General features: G+C 48.1%; 3 protein-coding genes across 3 annotated transcripts; 1 reads left to right on the top strand and 2 right to left on the bottom strand.

Annotated features, from left to right (window-relative positions):
- Positions 1 to 3,462: 3,462 nt before the first annotated feature.
- On the top strand, positions 3,463 to 6,140 carry N7539_004844 (uncharacterized protein; the record flags this gene model as incomplete). Its single annotated transcript, XM_056934446.1, has 18 exons — positions 3,463 to 3,566; positions 3,633 to 3,666; positions 3,759 to 3,828; positions 3,907 to 3,979; positions 4,044 to 4,075; positions 4,144 to 4,208; positions 4,273 to 4,344; positions 4,413 to 4,527; positions 4,589 to 4,667; positions 4,718 to 4,752; positions 4,815 to 4,876; positions 4,931 to 4,955; positions 5,011 to 5,212; positions 5,275 to 5,352; positions 5,420 to 5,548; positions 5,620 to 5,767; positions 5,805 to 5,904; positions 5,968 to 6,140. The coding sequence occupies 18 exons, from the start codon at positions 3,463 to 3,465 to the stop codon at positions 6,138 to 6,140; spliced, it is 1,596 nt and encodes a 531-aa protein (XP_056789640.1).
- Positions 6,141 to 6,396: 256 nt separating this feature from the next.
- On the bottom strand, positions 6,397 to 7,116 carry N7539_004843 (methyltransferase family protein; the record flags this gene model as incomplete). The annotated part of the gene is made up of 1 exon (XM_056934445.1): positions 6,397 to 7,116. The coding sequence occupies one exon, from the start codon at positions 7,114 to 7,116 to the stop codon at positions 6,397 to 6,399; it is 720 nt and encodes a 239-aa protein (XP_056789639.1).
- Positions 7,117 to 8,266: 1,150 nt separating this feature from the next.
- N7539_004842 (uncharacterized protein) lies at positions 8,267 to 9,527 on the bottom strand (the record flags this gene model as incomplete). Its single annotated transcript, XM_056934444.1, has 3 exons — positions 8,267 to 8,738; positions 8,834 to 9,083; positions 9,200 to 9,527. Coding segments are annotated over 3 exons (1,050 nt in total), but the record flags the coding sequence as incomplete, so codon positions are not given.
- Positions 9,528 to 13,281: the final 3,754 nt, after the last annotated feature.

Raw genomic sequence — 13,281 nt, 5'->3', positions numbered from 1 at the left:
ATATATAGAGAAAGCTTATCTGTCCTACGTTCCTTTAGAATCAGATACCAAGCTTAGTAGCTAAGGGCGCGTAGATTTAAAATATCTAGCTTTTTGCTATAGAAAGCTTCATATAGAGTTATATTAATAGTAGACTGCCAGAGACGGTTTATTATATAATTAACACCTAAAAGTAGCTCGCCCTATAGATATTTAGGAAGCTAATTCTTAGCTAATATAGCGATTAGCGGCTTAATAAGCTAACGATTCCTAATCTCCGTAATACCGTTAAGCTAAGGTATATAGGAGGGAACAGGGTCCTAAATAATACCGTTTTCTTCGCAAAAAGTAGCGATTTCAATATATTCTTACGTATTATCGCCTAAAATCACCCTGACTTTATAGTTAAATTACGTTAAAAAGTAGGTTACTAGTATATAAATCTTATTAGTAATTTCGCTTTTAGCCTTTAGTAGGAAGACCTAACAGAAACACGTTATATCATTAATAACGGTTACAAAATAACGATAGCCTCTAACGCTTACGATAGAAATAGAACCCTAAATATCGATATAAAGCTTTTATACCGGTATAGTCTTAATACGCTTACCTCTTCTAAAAGATAAGAAGTATCCCTTCCCTAGGATATAAGGAGGATATAGAAATATAATACCGGAACCCTTTTTGATAATGATTCCTTCTGCAAAATCAGGTATACGCTTAACCTTTTACTCGCCTACGTGGTAGGCTCTACGATAAGCTAGGTCTATTAAAATAGGTTGAATCTTGCCGATTTAAGAAGCTATAGCCGAATCTACGGCGGGTATATAACTATTACTAAATACGTAGGATAGTTAAACAGATAGAGCTCTAAGTATATTAATATAACTATTACTATTATAGGTACGGATCTAATATTAACCGTTCTCCTGCTTAGCCGTAACGATAAGCTCTACCCCCCTATAGAGAGAGCCGTATTCCCTATTAAATCGAGTCTTAACGCCAGAATCCTTCGTAAGTTACTATAAAGAAATAAGATTTATATTAAACGAAGGAATACACTAGACTTTAAGTAGCTTAAGCTCAGAAATAGTATTTTCGTTCGAAAAATTCAGGATAATATTACTATATCCTTTAGTCTATACTTAATAACCGTTTGGAAGCTTCACATCGGTAATAAGTAGCGTGAAATTAATAAAATTTGTATAATAAGGTATTATATACGCTAATACGCTAGAGTCTACTATCTAAGTATACTATTCGTCGTCTATTAATATAGCCGTAATATTAACGGCTAATAAGCTTATTTCGGCGAAGCTTATTAAAATCTTCTCAGATTTCTCTTTCGATTTTAAGTCCTTTTTTGAATTAGAAGTACTAGCTACTACTATATCAACTCCGCCTTAAGAGGCGCCCTTAGATTTAGGGTTAAAGAAGCACTACTTACTAGTATAAGCTATTAAACGCTTATAGTAGATATAGTAATTCGGTGGCTAATTATTATTATCTTTATTATTTTAACTTTAACCACGACCTCGTCCGGAGCCTCTCCCGCGGCCTCTATTACCTCGGCCTCTACCTCTACCTCTATCTCGATCGTTATTTTGCGTAGATTTCGTATCTTTTAAGGTAGAAACGGCTACGATTGCTATATTTACAGACTTTTTATTCGACTTATATTCAATAAATTTACCGAAAATATAGTTAAGCATGCTGTCCGGATTAGCTAGAGGTTTATACGTGTTTAAGAAACCCTTTATACTTTAGTAGCTATTGATTATAAGCTTAAAATAGGCTAGAGCCTATTTAGGTAGTAAGGGGATATTTAGAACGGCTGAATTCGTAAGGTCCAAAGCAGCTTACTATTTAGTAACGAAATTATACGGATTACTACTAGTATAAGTAAGCTTAATTAAAGATAATAGCCTATGGCTCAAAGCAGTGTAGTTACTAGTACCGTATGTGTTACTAATACGAAGGAAGATTTCATATAAATCTTTGTAATCGCGTATAAAGCTACGAGCTAAATCGCTAAGTGTATAATAGATAAGGTATTTCGTAAGCGTATATTTTCGGCGAAACCAGTGAAATCGGTTATTTAGTTAAGTTATATTCTTATTGATCTACTTATTGAATTCCTCTTCGGTAGGTTCTCGTCTAAGTTAAGCGAAAAGGACGTTTTAGATAGCTTCCTCTGTAGGAGTATCACGAGGCTCTTGAATAGGGTATATTAGGTTACCTATAATGATAGACTATAGATCTTCGTCTAGGCTATCTACAATAAATTAAAGCCCCTGTTTCTATTTCTCGAAGTTGGCTCTTCCCTTAAGTGTAGGGACTAATTCGGCGAAGATTTTAGCCGCCTTATAAGCCTCGAGATCGGAAACTATATTAAATATGCGTAAATGTGTTGATCCTACTACGACGAAGTGCCGCTACGTAGGTGATATAGAGCTTAAAAGCTCTAAATAGCGTAAGAGCCGGAAGGTATAAGGTCTACGATAACGAAGGTATATTATATAGTAGTCCTACTACGGCGAAGTACCGCTACGTAGGCGTACCTGCTACGGCGATATACCGCTGCGCAGGTAAAGAGCGTAAGAGCTCTGAAAATGGCGTAGAAGCCGGAAGGATTTTGTATATTTTTAAATAGCGTTAAAGCCGAAGGAGGGACTTTGGCGACGATTCGATACGATAGCTTCGGTAGCCGTAGGGATCGTCAAGTTATAAGGAGGTACGAAGTCTGCACTCTGTAGAAGGCGCAAAAGGCGCCGAAAAACGATAGAAAAAGAGGTTATTTAGCAAGTTATGCCTAGGCAGTGAGGAAATGTGAATAACCTCACTTTTTGTGCGCTAAGCAGGGCTCATAACCTATTGGAGGCTACTGTGAGAACGTAGCAGACCCAAAAGAGGGGAGAAAGGAATGGTGAGATTGCATCTGGTGAGAGGTGCCTATCTAAGCTACGAAGGTGGTGTGCGTGGGCGCGCACCACGCTGGTGACACGCCTGACCACCAAGCTATCTCAACAAGGAGATTGACCTATCGTAGTGGGTACGGATCTCACGGTGATATGCAGCCTGATTCTCACTACCCACGCAGTTTACGCAGTGTTCTCCGCACGATATGTCAACACATCATCCATACTCCACTGCAATTGAATCAGGGTGGAAGTGGGAATGCTACCTCTGCTTGTGACTCTATCCACCGCCGTCACCTGCCCCTTGCCTCTCGTCGGAGTTGACCGTAAAGTACTATATCAGTCCCTTTCCGACGCCAGTACTACCAGTCAGTACCTAGTACCTACTGGGTAGGTAGTATATGACATGCGGGCGGGCAAGACACCTCAGACGAGGAAACCCCAAGCGGCTTTCTACTAGGATGAGTCGGTTGTCTCTTCTCAAATACAACATAAATTCTCAAGTCCGCTGGTTGATTTCCCACTCAAAACGATACTTCCTTCGACTGGACTCCACAGCTATATCATGACATCTTCACTGGAGGTTAAAAGTGGTCACCTACAGAATGACGATGCTCAGCTGGCAGCTCTCGGCCACAAGCCAGAGCTAAAGCGCCAGTATTCAATGTGGTGAGATCTGGATTTTGACGCTTATGCATGTCCAAGGATGGTCACTGATACTCGAGTTCCTCATAGTTCAATGCTAGGATTGGCATTTGCAGTACTTAATGTGAGTCTCGAATCAGATGAGAGAGAGCTGGAGACATACCTAGAATGGTAGATGCAAGGGTGAACTGATGGCCTTTCTTTTCCCTATCTCAGTCATGGACAGCTCTTGCTGCGAGCTTGTCGATCAGTATCACGTCTGGAGGGAGCACAAGTGTAATCTGGGGTACGTGAGGCCGGCAATTTTTTGGCCAATTTGACTCTTCAACTGGAAGACCTCCCAGCTCACCTGCTTGTTGCGCAGGATTGGTCACCGCCGGACTGTGCAACTTGTGCATTGCTACTTCACTGGCTGAGTTCCTCTCTGCATATCCCACGTATGTTGTGGGATACAGCCCTACTTGCTAATTGGTGGTGATGATGCTGACATCATCTTTTCAGCGCCGGTGGTCAATATCACTGGGTTGCCGTTAGTAAGTGTTACCCTGTGTGTATCGTGGTTGTCTCTGAGACAATTCTTGTGCTGATCTATTGGACCTAGTCGCCTGGCCCGAGTGGGTTCCTCTACTTTCTTGGATTACCGGCTGGATCAATGTCGCTGGCTGGGTAAGGCAGAGAGAACATCTACCAATGTGAGAGTAATTTGGACTCATCTAATGACCGTGCTTAGGTTGCCCTCGTTGCGACCAATTCCTTGCTTTCGAGTCAACTCGTTGTCGGCTGTATCTCGGCTATGCACACTGTAAGACATCACTGACGTTTTCATATACTCCGCCGAAAGACGAAACTAACCGGTCTCGATTTTCCAAGGGCTATGTCGCTGAGCGGTGGCACCAATTCCTCATCTACGTCGGATTGACTCTTGGCGCCTTTGTGATCAACGCCTTTGGAAATTCCATTCTGCCGCTGATCTATCGTGGTGCTTGTATGTATCAACCGTTCTCCCGACATTGTTGCAGTTGCAATCAGGCGCTAATATCAGATAGTCACCTGGTCAATTGGCGGATTCGCTCTCGTGTCAATCACTGTTTTGGCGTGCGCGTCGCCTAATTTCAATTCCGCTTAGTGAGTGCGAGACTGCCAGACCTTGGAGGCAATCTGCTAACGACCATCAGCTTTGTGTTTTGCAACTTTGTCAATACTACGGGGTGTAAGTCGCAAGCAGAACGCCGGTTCATTATCATAACGAAACACTGAGACGTCATGACTCAGGGCCTGATGGGGTTGCTTGGCTGTTGGGCTTGCTGCAGGGAGGACTTGGCGTCACGGCTTTCGTAAGTTTTTATGAGTTGAGGATCCAGGATCATGCCTTTCTGACGAGTTCATAGGATGCGGTTGTTCATATGATTGAAGGTGAGATTGCTTAAGAACTGGACATGCTTAACTCAATTGACCATTCGACTGTCAGAGGTGCCGAATCCATCGATCGAGGGGCCCAAGATCATGGTCTCTTGTGTTGGTATTGGAACTTTTACAGGATCGATCTTTTTGATTGTCCTGCTTTTTGTGGCCGGTAACATGGACCAAGTCACCACGTCCGCTGCCGGTCCTCTGCTGCAGATTCTCATGGATGCGACCAAAAACACCGCCGGTGCAATCTGCCTGCTCATGTAGGGATCCAAAACAACTTTTAAGCTTTGACACTGAATCTTGTAGGACTGACTCGATCTAGGCTTCCTCTGGTTTGCTTGATCATGGCGATTCTAAGTGTAATGACCACTAGCAGCCGGATGATATTTGCTTTTGCACGGTCGGTATTCTTCCACGCCTAACCCAGGAGAGATGTTTCATGGACATTGACCATCTGACAAAATCAGGGACGGCGGTCTTCCTGCATCACGATTCTTTGCCAAAGTCCACCCCAGCCTTCAGCTACCACTCAATGCCTTGATGCTGACCGTTGTTGTGGTCATCATCTTTGGCTGTATCTTCCTCGGATCATCCAGGTGAGCCCGGCTCCCTTTCAGTAAATCGTCAACAACTGACTCCCTCTGGGTATTGACTGGGTTCTTGGCAGCGCTTTCAATGCAATCATTTCCGCTGCGGTGGTGTCACTGGACCTTTCCTACGCAATGCCCATCCTCGTCAATTGTTTGCAAGGTCGCCGCGCCTTGCCGGAGAGAAAGTGGAAAGTTTCCAGCACCATCGGCTGGATCATCGACATGGTAAGTCTCTCGCCTAGACAAGCTTTCAAGCCACTAGCTAAAGGAAGTTGGGGAAAAGGTATCACTGGCATACATCGCTCTGACGACCGTTCTGTTTGTCTTTCCGCCCTCCAGCACAGTGACTGGCAGTAGCATGAGTAAGTGATGCATTGATGCACCCGTCTTCCCGATGGACAGACCTTTTAATGCCCGAGAACCAGACTACGCCGTGGCTGCGTTTGCCGTGATCATCATCATTTCGGTCTTTCAGTGGTTCGTCGACGGACGCAAGAACTTTACGGGGCCGCGTGTGGACATCACCGTGGATGCCCTGGACGGGACGACTGTCCCGGCGATGGAAACGATAGATCGTTCCAAATCTGCGCACGTGTAGATCTGTCGAGTCGGGGATTTCAGTGGAACTCCAAGCGGCGGGTGTTCGTTTCTTTTAGGCAAAGTACTGCTGAGGGTGTCTGCATGTTGAAGAATACTCAGGAATATGACCACTGGATTCTCATACTCCTGGCCGAAGGGTACTGCGGCCCGGGAAAAATCCTATCTATGGACATTCCAAGTATTCAGAACCCATTCAAAGAAGAAACATTGCTGGCGCCCCGAAAAGCAAATGTCAATTCTCATCCGCAGGTCTCCTAAAAGATGCCCGGAATCATCCTCTTCGTCGACCGATGCCAAACCTCCCACTTCTCCCCGAATTTGCCCCTCAACATCTCCTCCTCATCCTTCATCCTCATAAACCACATCCCCAGATTCACACACGCACCACCCGCCACCACCATGACCCCCCACCCGCGCAACCGCTCCTGCCACGCCTCCTCATGAAAACACGCCGCCGCCCCATCCCACCTCAAGACCAACAGCACCATGCCCCCAATCACCAGCATCATCCCCGTATAACTCGGATGCTGCACCCAGCCGTAGATCCCCGTCGTGACGAGCTCATCCGGCGCCGCAAGATGGAAGGTGAAGTTCCGGCTGAGACTCTTGTACGCGGCGAGTCGGATCAGCGCGCCGGCGCAGACGAAGAGCAGGGCGCTTGCCGAGGTGGGGGTCCAGTGGAAGAGCGACGGGTTGAGGTTCTGAGGTCGTGGGCAGAAGGTGGATAGAGTTTGGGACGACGCGTAGATGGGTAGAAGGGTGAGGATGGAGTGGTAGATGATGGCGGTGACGATGATGCGGCGGGTGATGGTTGCGCCGGTGCCGGCGAGGAAGGAGAGACGGTCTTTTTGATGTCGTTCGGTTCGGTCGGGCGAGGGATTCGGTGGTGTCATGCAGAGGGCGCATAAGTAGCCGGATGCTAGGATGGCGAGGGCAAGGCTTGTGGACCCGGGTATCGTTGGTATTTGTGTCATGGTTGGGTGGTCGGAGGGGAAGATGTGTGTGAGAGATGGATGGATGGCGCTGCAGGTGAGTTTGGTGTTGGATCAATCGATCAATGGGTTTTTTGTTTTTGTTTTGGGGATATTCGAATCCCGGCCGTCCGGAGGTGTTTGTTGTTCTCAGGGTTTTTACGAATGGCTCAGTTTTGAGGACGATGATGATGACGTTGGTGGGACACAACGTGGGGGCGGAAGATTGCCGACGGGTATCAGGGGCCTGCGTAACCTTCGACCAAGGCAGAAAATCTCAGTTCAACTGCAGGATGCAAAATGGAGCATAGAACCGGATGGGACTATGGGCTATTCTATGTAAATCAGAGGCAGAGAAACTTCACAATCGCTGTGTGGCTTGTATCAAGATTTCGATTTACAGTCACACTAGAGGATCTGGGCGCATACTACGCAGTTCAAGTGCCGAGTCGAAATAGAATGACTGGATGGAATCGATCCGACTCGGGACTTGCACAAAACGTGACCTATCCGGCAGATCACCACCGTCTTGCACTTCAAGAAGAATAACAGTCGCGTAATTTGTATCCACCGAATCATCATTGCACAAATGACGATCTACATCAAGGCAATTCCTGGTGTAGGTCTGTATTGGAAGTTCTCTCAAGAATTGTCCTCATAGAGAATCTCGCAAGGACCCGGAAGATCGCCGAATAGATCCCCAGAAGAACCCTCGTAAAAGCTATCCGCTGATTGATAGTAGCACTGGAAGCAATACACAAAACAATACACAAGTACAGTATATGTACTGTGACAATATCGCTAAGCTTGCCAAGGTCCGACAAGTATGGATAAAGTCAAAGCGAGGGTTCTCGAGGCTCTCGTATGTCTTCGAACTTAAGCAGGGTCTGAGGAACATTGATTTCAATCCTACTTTTGCACATTGGAAATGTGTGACCATTGCACTTGTAACACGTCCATTTGTTCACAAGATTCCTCGAACCGACTCCACCTCAAGGATCTATTGCCCCCGCGCTGCGTGCTGCCGGAAATGACATAATTTATTCATTGCATGGGTATCCTTGTTGGATGCTTCATGAATGAGAGTTTTCTCAGTGCTGGTCATGGAGCGGGTAGTGGATCAAATTGTCTGGGGATATAAAGTGCAAAGGTTTCACGAAAAAACTAGCACGACCGTCCCTGCAATGCCCACACCAAGCCATGAGGAACTTCTGTCGCGAATAGCTCCCCCCGACTTGGTAGCTGACGCAAGGACCGCAGATCCGGTCCGCGTGTGCCCATCGGAATCAGAGGTTGTCGCCGGCGCACTTGCTCGGAATGAAGCTGCAGTGATAGTATGGATGAGAGATCCATCCGTCCAGCAAAAGGTCGCCCCGCTGGCAGGTGTGCTGAGTGATTCTCCCGTATTGAACAGGGTCTGTGTTCCATTTTGCGGGAGCTTGCCCGGTTGGTAAAAGTACTTTGTTCCTCCGGCGCTGTCGACGGAAAAGCCCAGCTCATCGGCACAGTCGTGTCTCTCGAGATACGAAGCACACTTGTCCCAACCATGGGGCTTCAAGAACGAGTCGTACCAGGAGTCTGCTCCAATTTCAGATGGCTTGGTGTTGGGACAGGCGGTCCATATCCTGTTTGTGTTCCATCATGGTCGTCTTGGTCAGCCTCACTATCATATAAAAGTCGTGTACACCTCGGAATCTCAATGGGCCAGGCGTCGACTTACGTTGATATTATGGCGCTTTCGGCGCAACAGGTGCACGCTTGTTTATAATCTTTCTTCTTCTCGTCCGTGTCCAGTCGATCGATTGAGTTCTGGTCATTGCGGCATCGGTCGAGATGCGAGGTTATCAGGGTCTCTTGCCGAGTCACATTCCATATGTTGCAAGAGCATCCGCCGGGAGCATCTGACGGCGGCGGCCAAAAGGGCAGTGATGCCATATCAAATCCCAAACAGAAGTTCATCACATCTTGGGCTGTTTGTTGATATTCACAGGTATAAACCTAGGAAAGACATATCAGCGAACCCGCGAAGCGAATGGCAAGAATAACCAGTGCTTTTTTTTTCTTGTTCTTTTCGTGACAACCACACTAACCTGGTTCCAACAAGTTGACGCCGTGCAGTCAATTTGATCCGTGGCCTTGACACACCCACAAGCATTGATGCACTCGACTCCTACAGAAGGACACGTCTTCGCCATGCAAAAGACGTCTCCCTGACACGAGTCATAGCAGTTCTTGCCATCCGCGGAACAGTTCCCGATGATACAATTCTCGAATCCTCTCTCTGTCTTTTCAGAGCACTTTTTCATTCCCCACGGGTCTGCACAGCCCGAGATTTTGTCAAAGTGTCCGGCGGCGGTGGCATCCACCAGCGATGGGCTACAGGCCGCCACCACCACCACCGCCGCCGCCACTACCCTGAGCAAAGTTGGTAGCATCACCGACAATCCTATCTGCGGAAGAGGTACGCGGGGCGTGGCGGGTGGGTGGGTAGTAGTAGAAGCAACATGGGCTGCAGGCTGCAACAACAACAAAAATGAATACGCGAGACACCCAACCCAACAGATCCAAGCCGGCTTCTCAGGCACAGCAGTTGACCATCATCGCCAACCTATTCGAGGGCGCTCCTCGGTCACGCCAAGAACCCAAGCCACCCGTCCATTTCAGGATTCCACCCATGGCCGACCACTTCGCCGTTCCGATCAAATCAGGAGGTGCGTGGCGGTCTTGGCGCCGAGTAATCCCTGCTCGTCCCCCCCCCCCCCCCGTGGAAGTCCCAGACCTGTTCACATCTCACGGCCTTTGGTGCAGGTGTCATAATCTGTGATTCCAAAGAACTTGGGATGAGTGTGAGAAGTCGGCGCTGAGCGTAACCAAACCATCGCTCCGATCGCTTGACGCGTCGGTTATTTGAACTGTTTTCGTGTTTCTTGGCATCGGTCTGGGCAGGCCGGCCGAAGTTCAGAACGATGGGCCAATGAATCACACCTGACCGCGCCCCGTGTCAATCGTGCTGAACAGCATACCTGAAGTCAGACGTGGACCGTCCACAGTCCGCGCCATTTGATTCGGGATCATTCATAGCTGAACGAAATTATCGTACCGGATGTAACTCATGCACGCAACGCCGTCCGTCATAGCATCTCAACCTGGTCAATCAATGACTATGACTTGCCGGTGGGAAGCAGTACGGGGAAGAGCTGGTGAGAACTTGAAAAGTGCAACGCAACGGATGAGTTGAAGAAGTGGAGTGCGCCGGTGAGCACATGACTCGGGCAGCACATGCGCCTTGTATTCCTGATAGTGAAAGGATCGACTTGCGCATACGTAGTGGCATGTCTATCTTTCTATTAATCCATGGCAGAGTCACGCCTTGTACGCAGAAGTCCATAAATTTCAAGTCTCGTCTCAGCTATGAATTGGTTAATTGTCACATGCACGACGATCACCTCAATCCGGTGGAATCAGGCAACATGCGTGATCGTCAATGACGGCCAGATGCGACACTGGGCTAGGCAGGTTTTCACTGAGTAATCGATGAGGTGCATATACCCCAGTGAAGCGAAGCCTAGTGAAATGTCAGTGCGCAACTGCGCACCGCTTGAGGAGTCTAGAAGAGGGGTTCAATGCAGAGACAAAAAGGATACTGGTGGTAGCAGGGGACTGTCACTGATGCTGATCAGGAAATGTCATGTTGACTTGATACTGGAATTCATCGGCCTAGCCTGTACAGTACAGGCAATCAGTGGTAGATTTATGCGCCACCCTTATTGGATTCTCACGATCGGCCGGATTGACGGGAATATTCAGCCGCTGGTGAACAGCCCGTGAAGCCGTTGTTCACCCCGCATTTTATATATCCAGACCACCCGACCAAAATCCAAATTCTAGCCCCATTCATGACTGCTCACAGCCCTGCCCTGTAGGTAGGGTAGCCCCATGTAATCTACGACCCAGGGCTGTCATATCTGGAGACAGGTGAGCTGTCAATTTTCCAAGATAAAAATAACAATTAAATAAGGCTACATTATTCGACAGCTATAGGTTCTGTCATAGACTATCTAACGTTCCAATTACTTACCTCCAACCAACTGCCTACCTATCAGGTATACCTCCACCAGACAGGACCTCAGCTTTGGAAACATCCCGTCCCACCTGTACGTAGGTGCGTATGTCGGTAGGCACCTTATGGCTCCTTCGAATCTCGAACGTCAAGGGTAGCCCGCGCGACCTAGACCTAAGGTTATGACCTGTTGTTGTGGTAAGGTTATGACCTGGTGTTGTTTTCATTCATAGAGCAGTCGGTTGACCTCGTTTACCAAACGGATGTCCATCTGCAGTTGACGAGGTCATTTCCTGGCCCCGGCCGAAGGACTAATCGTTGTATTTTAGGGTTTTGCTTGAAGGTGGTGCACATACCACGCACGAAGACATACAACGGTGCAGACAGAATCCATGGTCATCTAGGACGGAGCAGGGAATACGCTTAGGTACTTCTGGTTTGATAAAGTGGACTTACGTACTGCTCTGTTGGAGTTAGGTAGGGTGTAGCCCTGCTGGAATGAGAGATTCATGACCTCCTCAAGGAACAGCCTCATCATGAGCAACGGAGTCATGGACACTATTAGGGCTGCGGATGGTAAGCTTGCGCTACCTGCAGCGTGATTGAACACACATGGGGAAGAAGGTACTATGCCGAGTATGGCCCCTTATTATGTCGTTGATCTCCTTTTGGTACAAGTGTTAAAGCCAGGAAAGACTAAAGGGACTTGAAGTCAAAGCAGACACATCTGTCAAGCTGCGGACTGCCGCAGTCTGATTTCCCGAGGCTCATGGAGACTTGTTAGACCCCAGACTCCAGATCATCTCGACAGCCTCACGCCTTGATCTAAGAGAAAAAGCCAAAAAAAAAAAAAAAAAAACGTGGCAACCAGTTCATCTCCATTACCCCGGTTCTGCCTCCGCATGCCTTGCCTCTCACTTTTCTTGTCCGTGACCTCCAGCTGTATCGGGTCACCGAGAAGGTCGATCGGAAGCCTGTCAACCATGAAAGATCGTCATCAACGCATGCGGAGGTGGATGCGGAGTGTAGGCTCAAGATCTGTAGAGCTAGTCTGGGGAAAGTCCTTGCTTCCTTGTTCTTGTCTTTCTTTTTTTCTCGTTCTTCGTCGACTCCATGGTGTAATGTCAATGCCCGATTTGTTCGGTATCCCCGGGACACAAATGGGTCACTACTCGGCAAACTCCGACCCCGGGTTCGAGGGAGACTGTCTCGGCTCAACCGTTTGAAACGCGGGATGTAGTTCCAGTTGGCGGACGAAGAATCGTGTCCCTCGTCTCCAGACTCCAGTGACCACGGTTCAATGGTCCAATAGTCTACTTGACGAGTGTCGACACGGCATCCGCATTGGGTGGAGTGTCGACACGGCATCCGCATTGGGTGGAGTGTGGACAACAATTGGGTTCGGCCGGGATCCAGGCCCAGACCGTCTACTCGGGAAAGGAACAGAGGAGCAAAGACATGGGGACGAGACGGCCTGAAAAAGATCTGAAAGTTGGCCGACCCCGAGTTTTCTCTCCCCGGGTTTGACAAGCGAAAGGCATCGGGATGGGGATGGAGAGATGGATCCAGGTGTTTGCCGTCGGCGCTAGGTCGAGGATGTTCACCGAGAAGCTCTTGTTATGTAAAAAAAGAAAAAAGAAATAAAAATATAAAATCGGTTGGTAAGCATCGAGCCATGAAGTCGTGATTCTTTGGGTCGTGGCTGTGACTAGGTAGATACTGGCCGGTGTGGGTGGGTGGCTCATTTAGGACAGGAACTGTCCCATACTCCAGTGATCCAGTCTCCCCGGGGCCAGTAGTAGTGTGGACTTGTATTACCGGACTGAGTGGCACAGGACGCTTTTCGATATTCTACCTCAATCATCCTCGGGGGCTGTCAGCTGCCGTTATCCATGCGTCCTTGACTTCCTTCGATGAGAGAGTTGCCGAGCCTTGTGGCTGGACACACGGCTCTCCTCCGTCCCAGCCGTGGAGATGATCGCAGTCCACCCAAAAACAAATCACGACTCACCACTCACCCTTCACTCTGATCTGCTTCAGAGCCTGGGAAATCCCCCGGGGGCCGCCTCCCAAAAGGGACTAGTGTCCCTGTTGCCAAGGGAAGGTGG

Source organism: Penicillium diatomitis (assembly GCF_028827545.1).
Source record: "Penicillium diatomitis strain IBT 30728 chromosome Unknown utg000005l_segment0_segment0, whole genome shotgun sequence".
Classification (NCBI taxonomy): Eukaryota; Fungi; Ascomycota; class Eurotiomycetes; order Eurotiales; family Aspergillaceae; genus Penicillium; species Penicillium diatomitis.
Note: the sequence above shows the minus strand (reverse complement) of the source record. Positions and strands in the feature narration are given on the sequence as shown.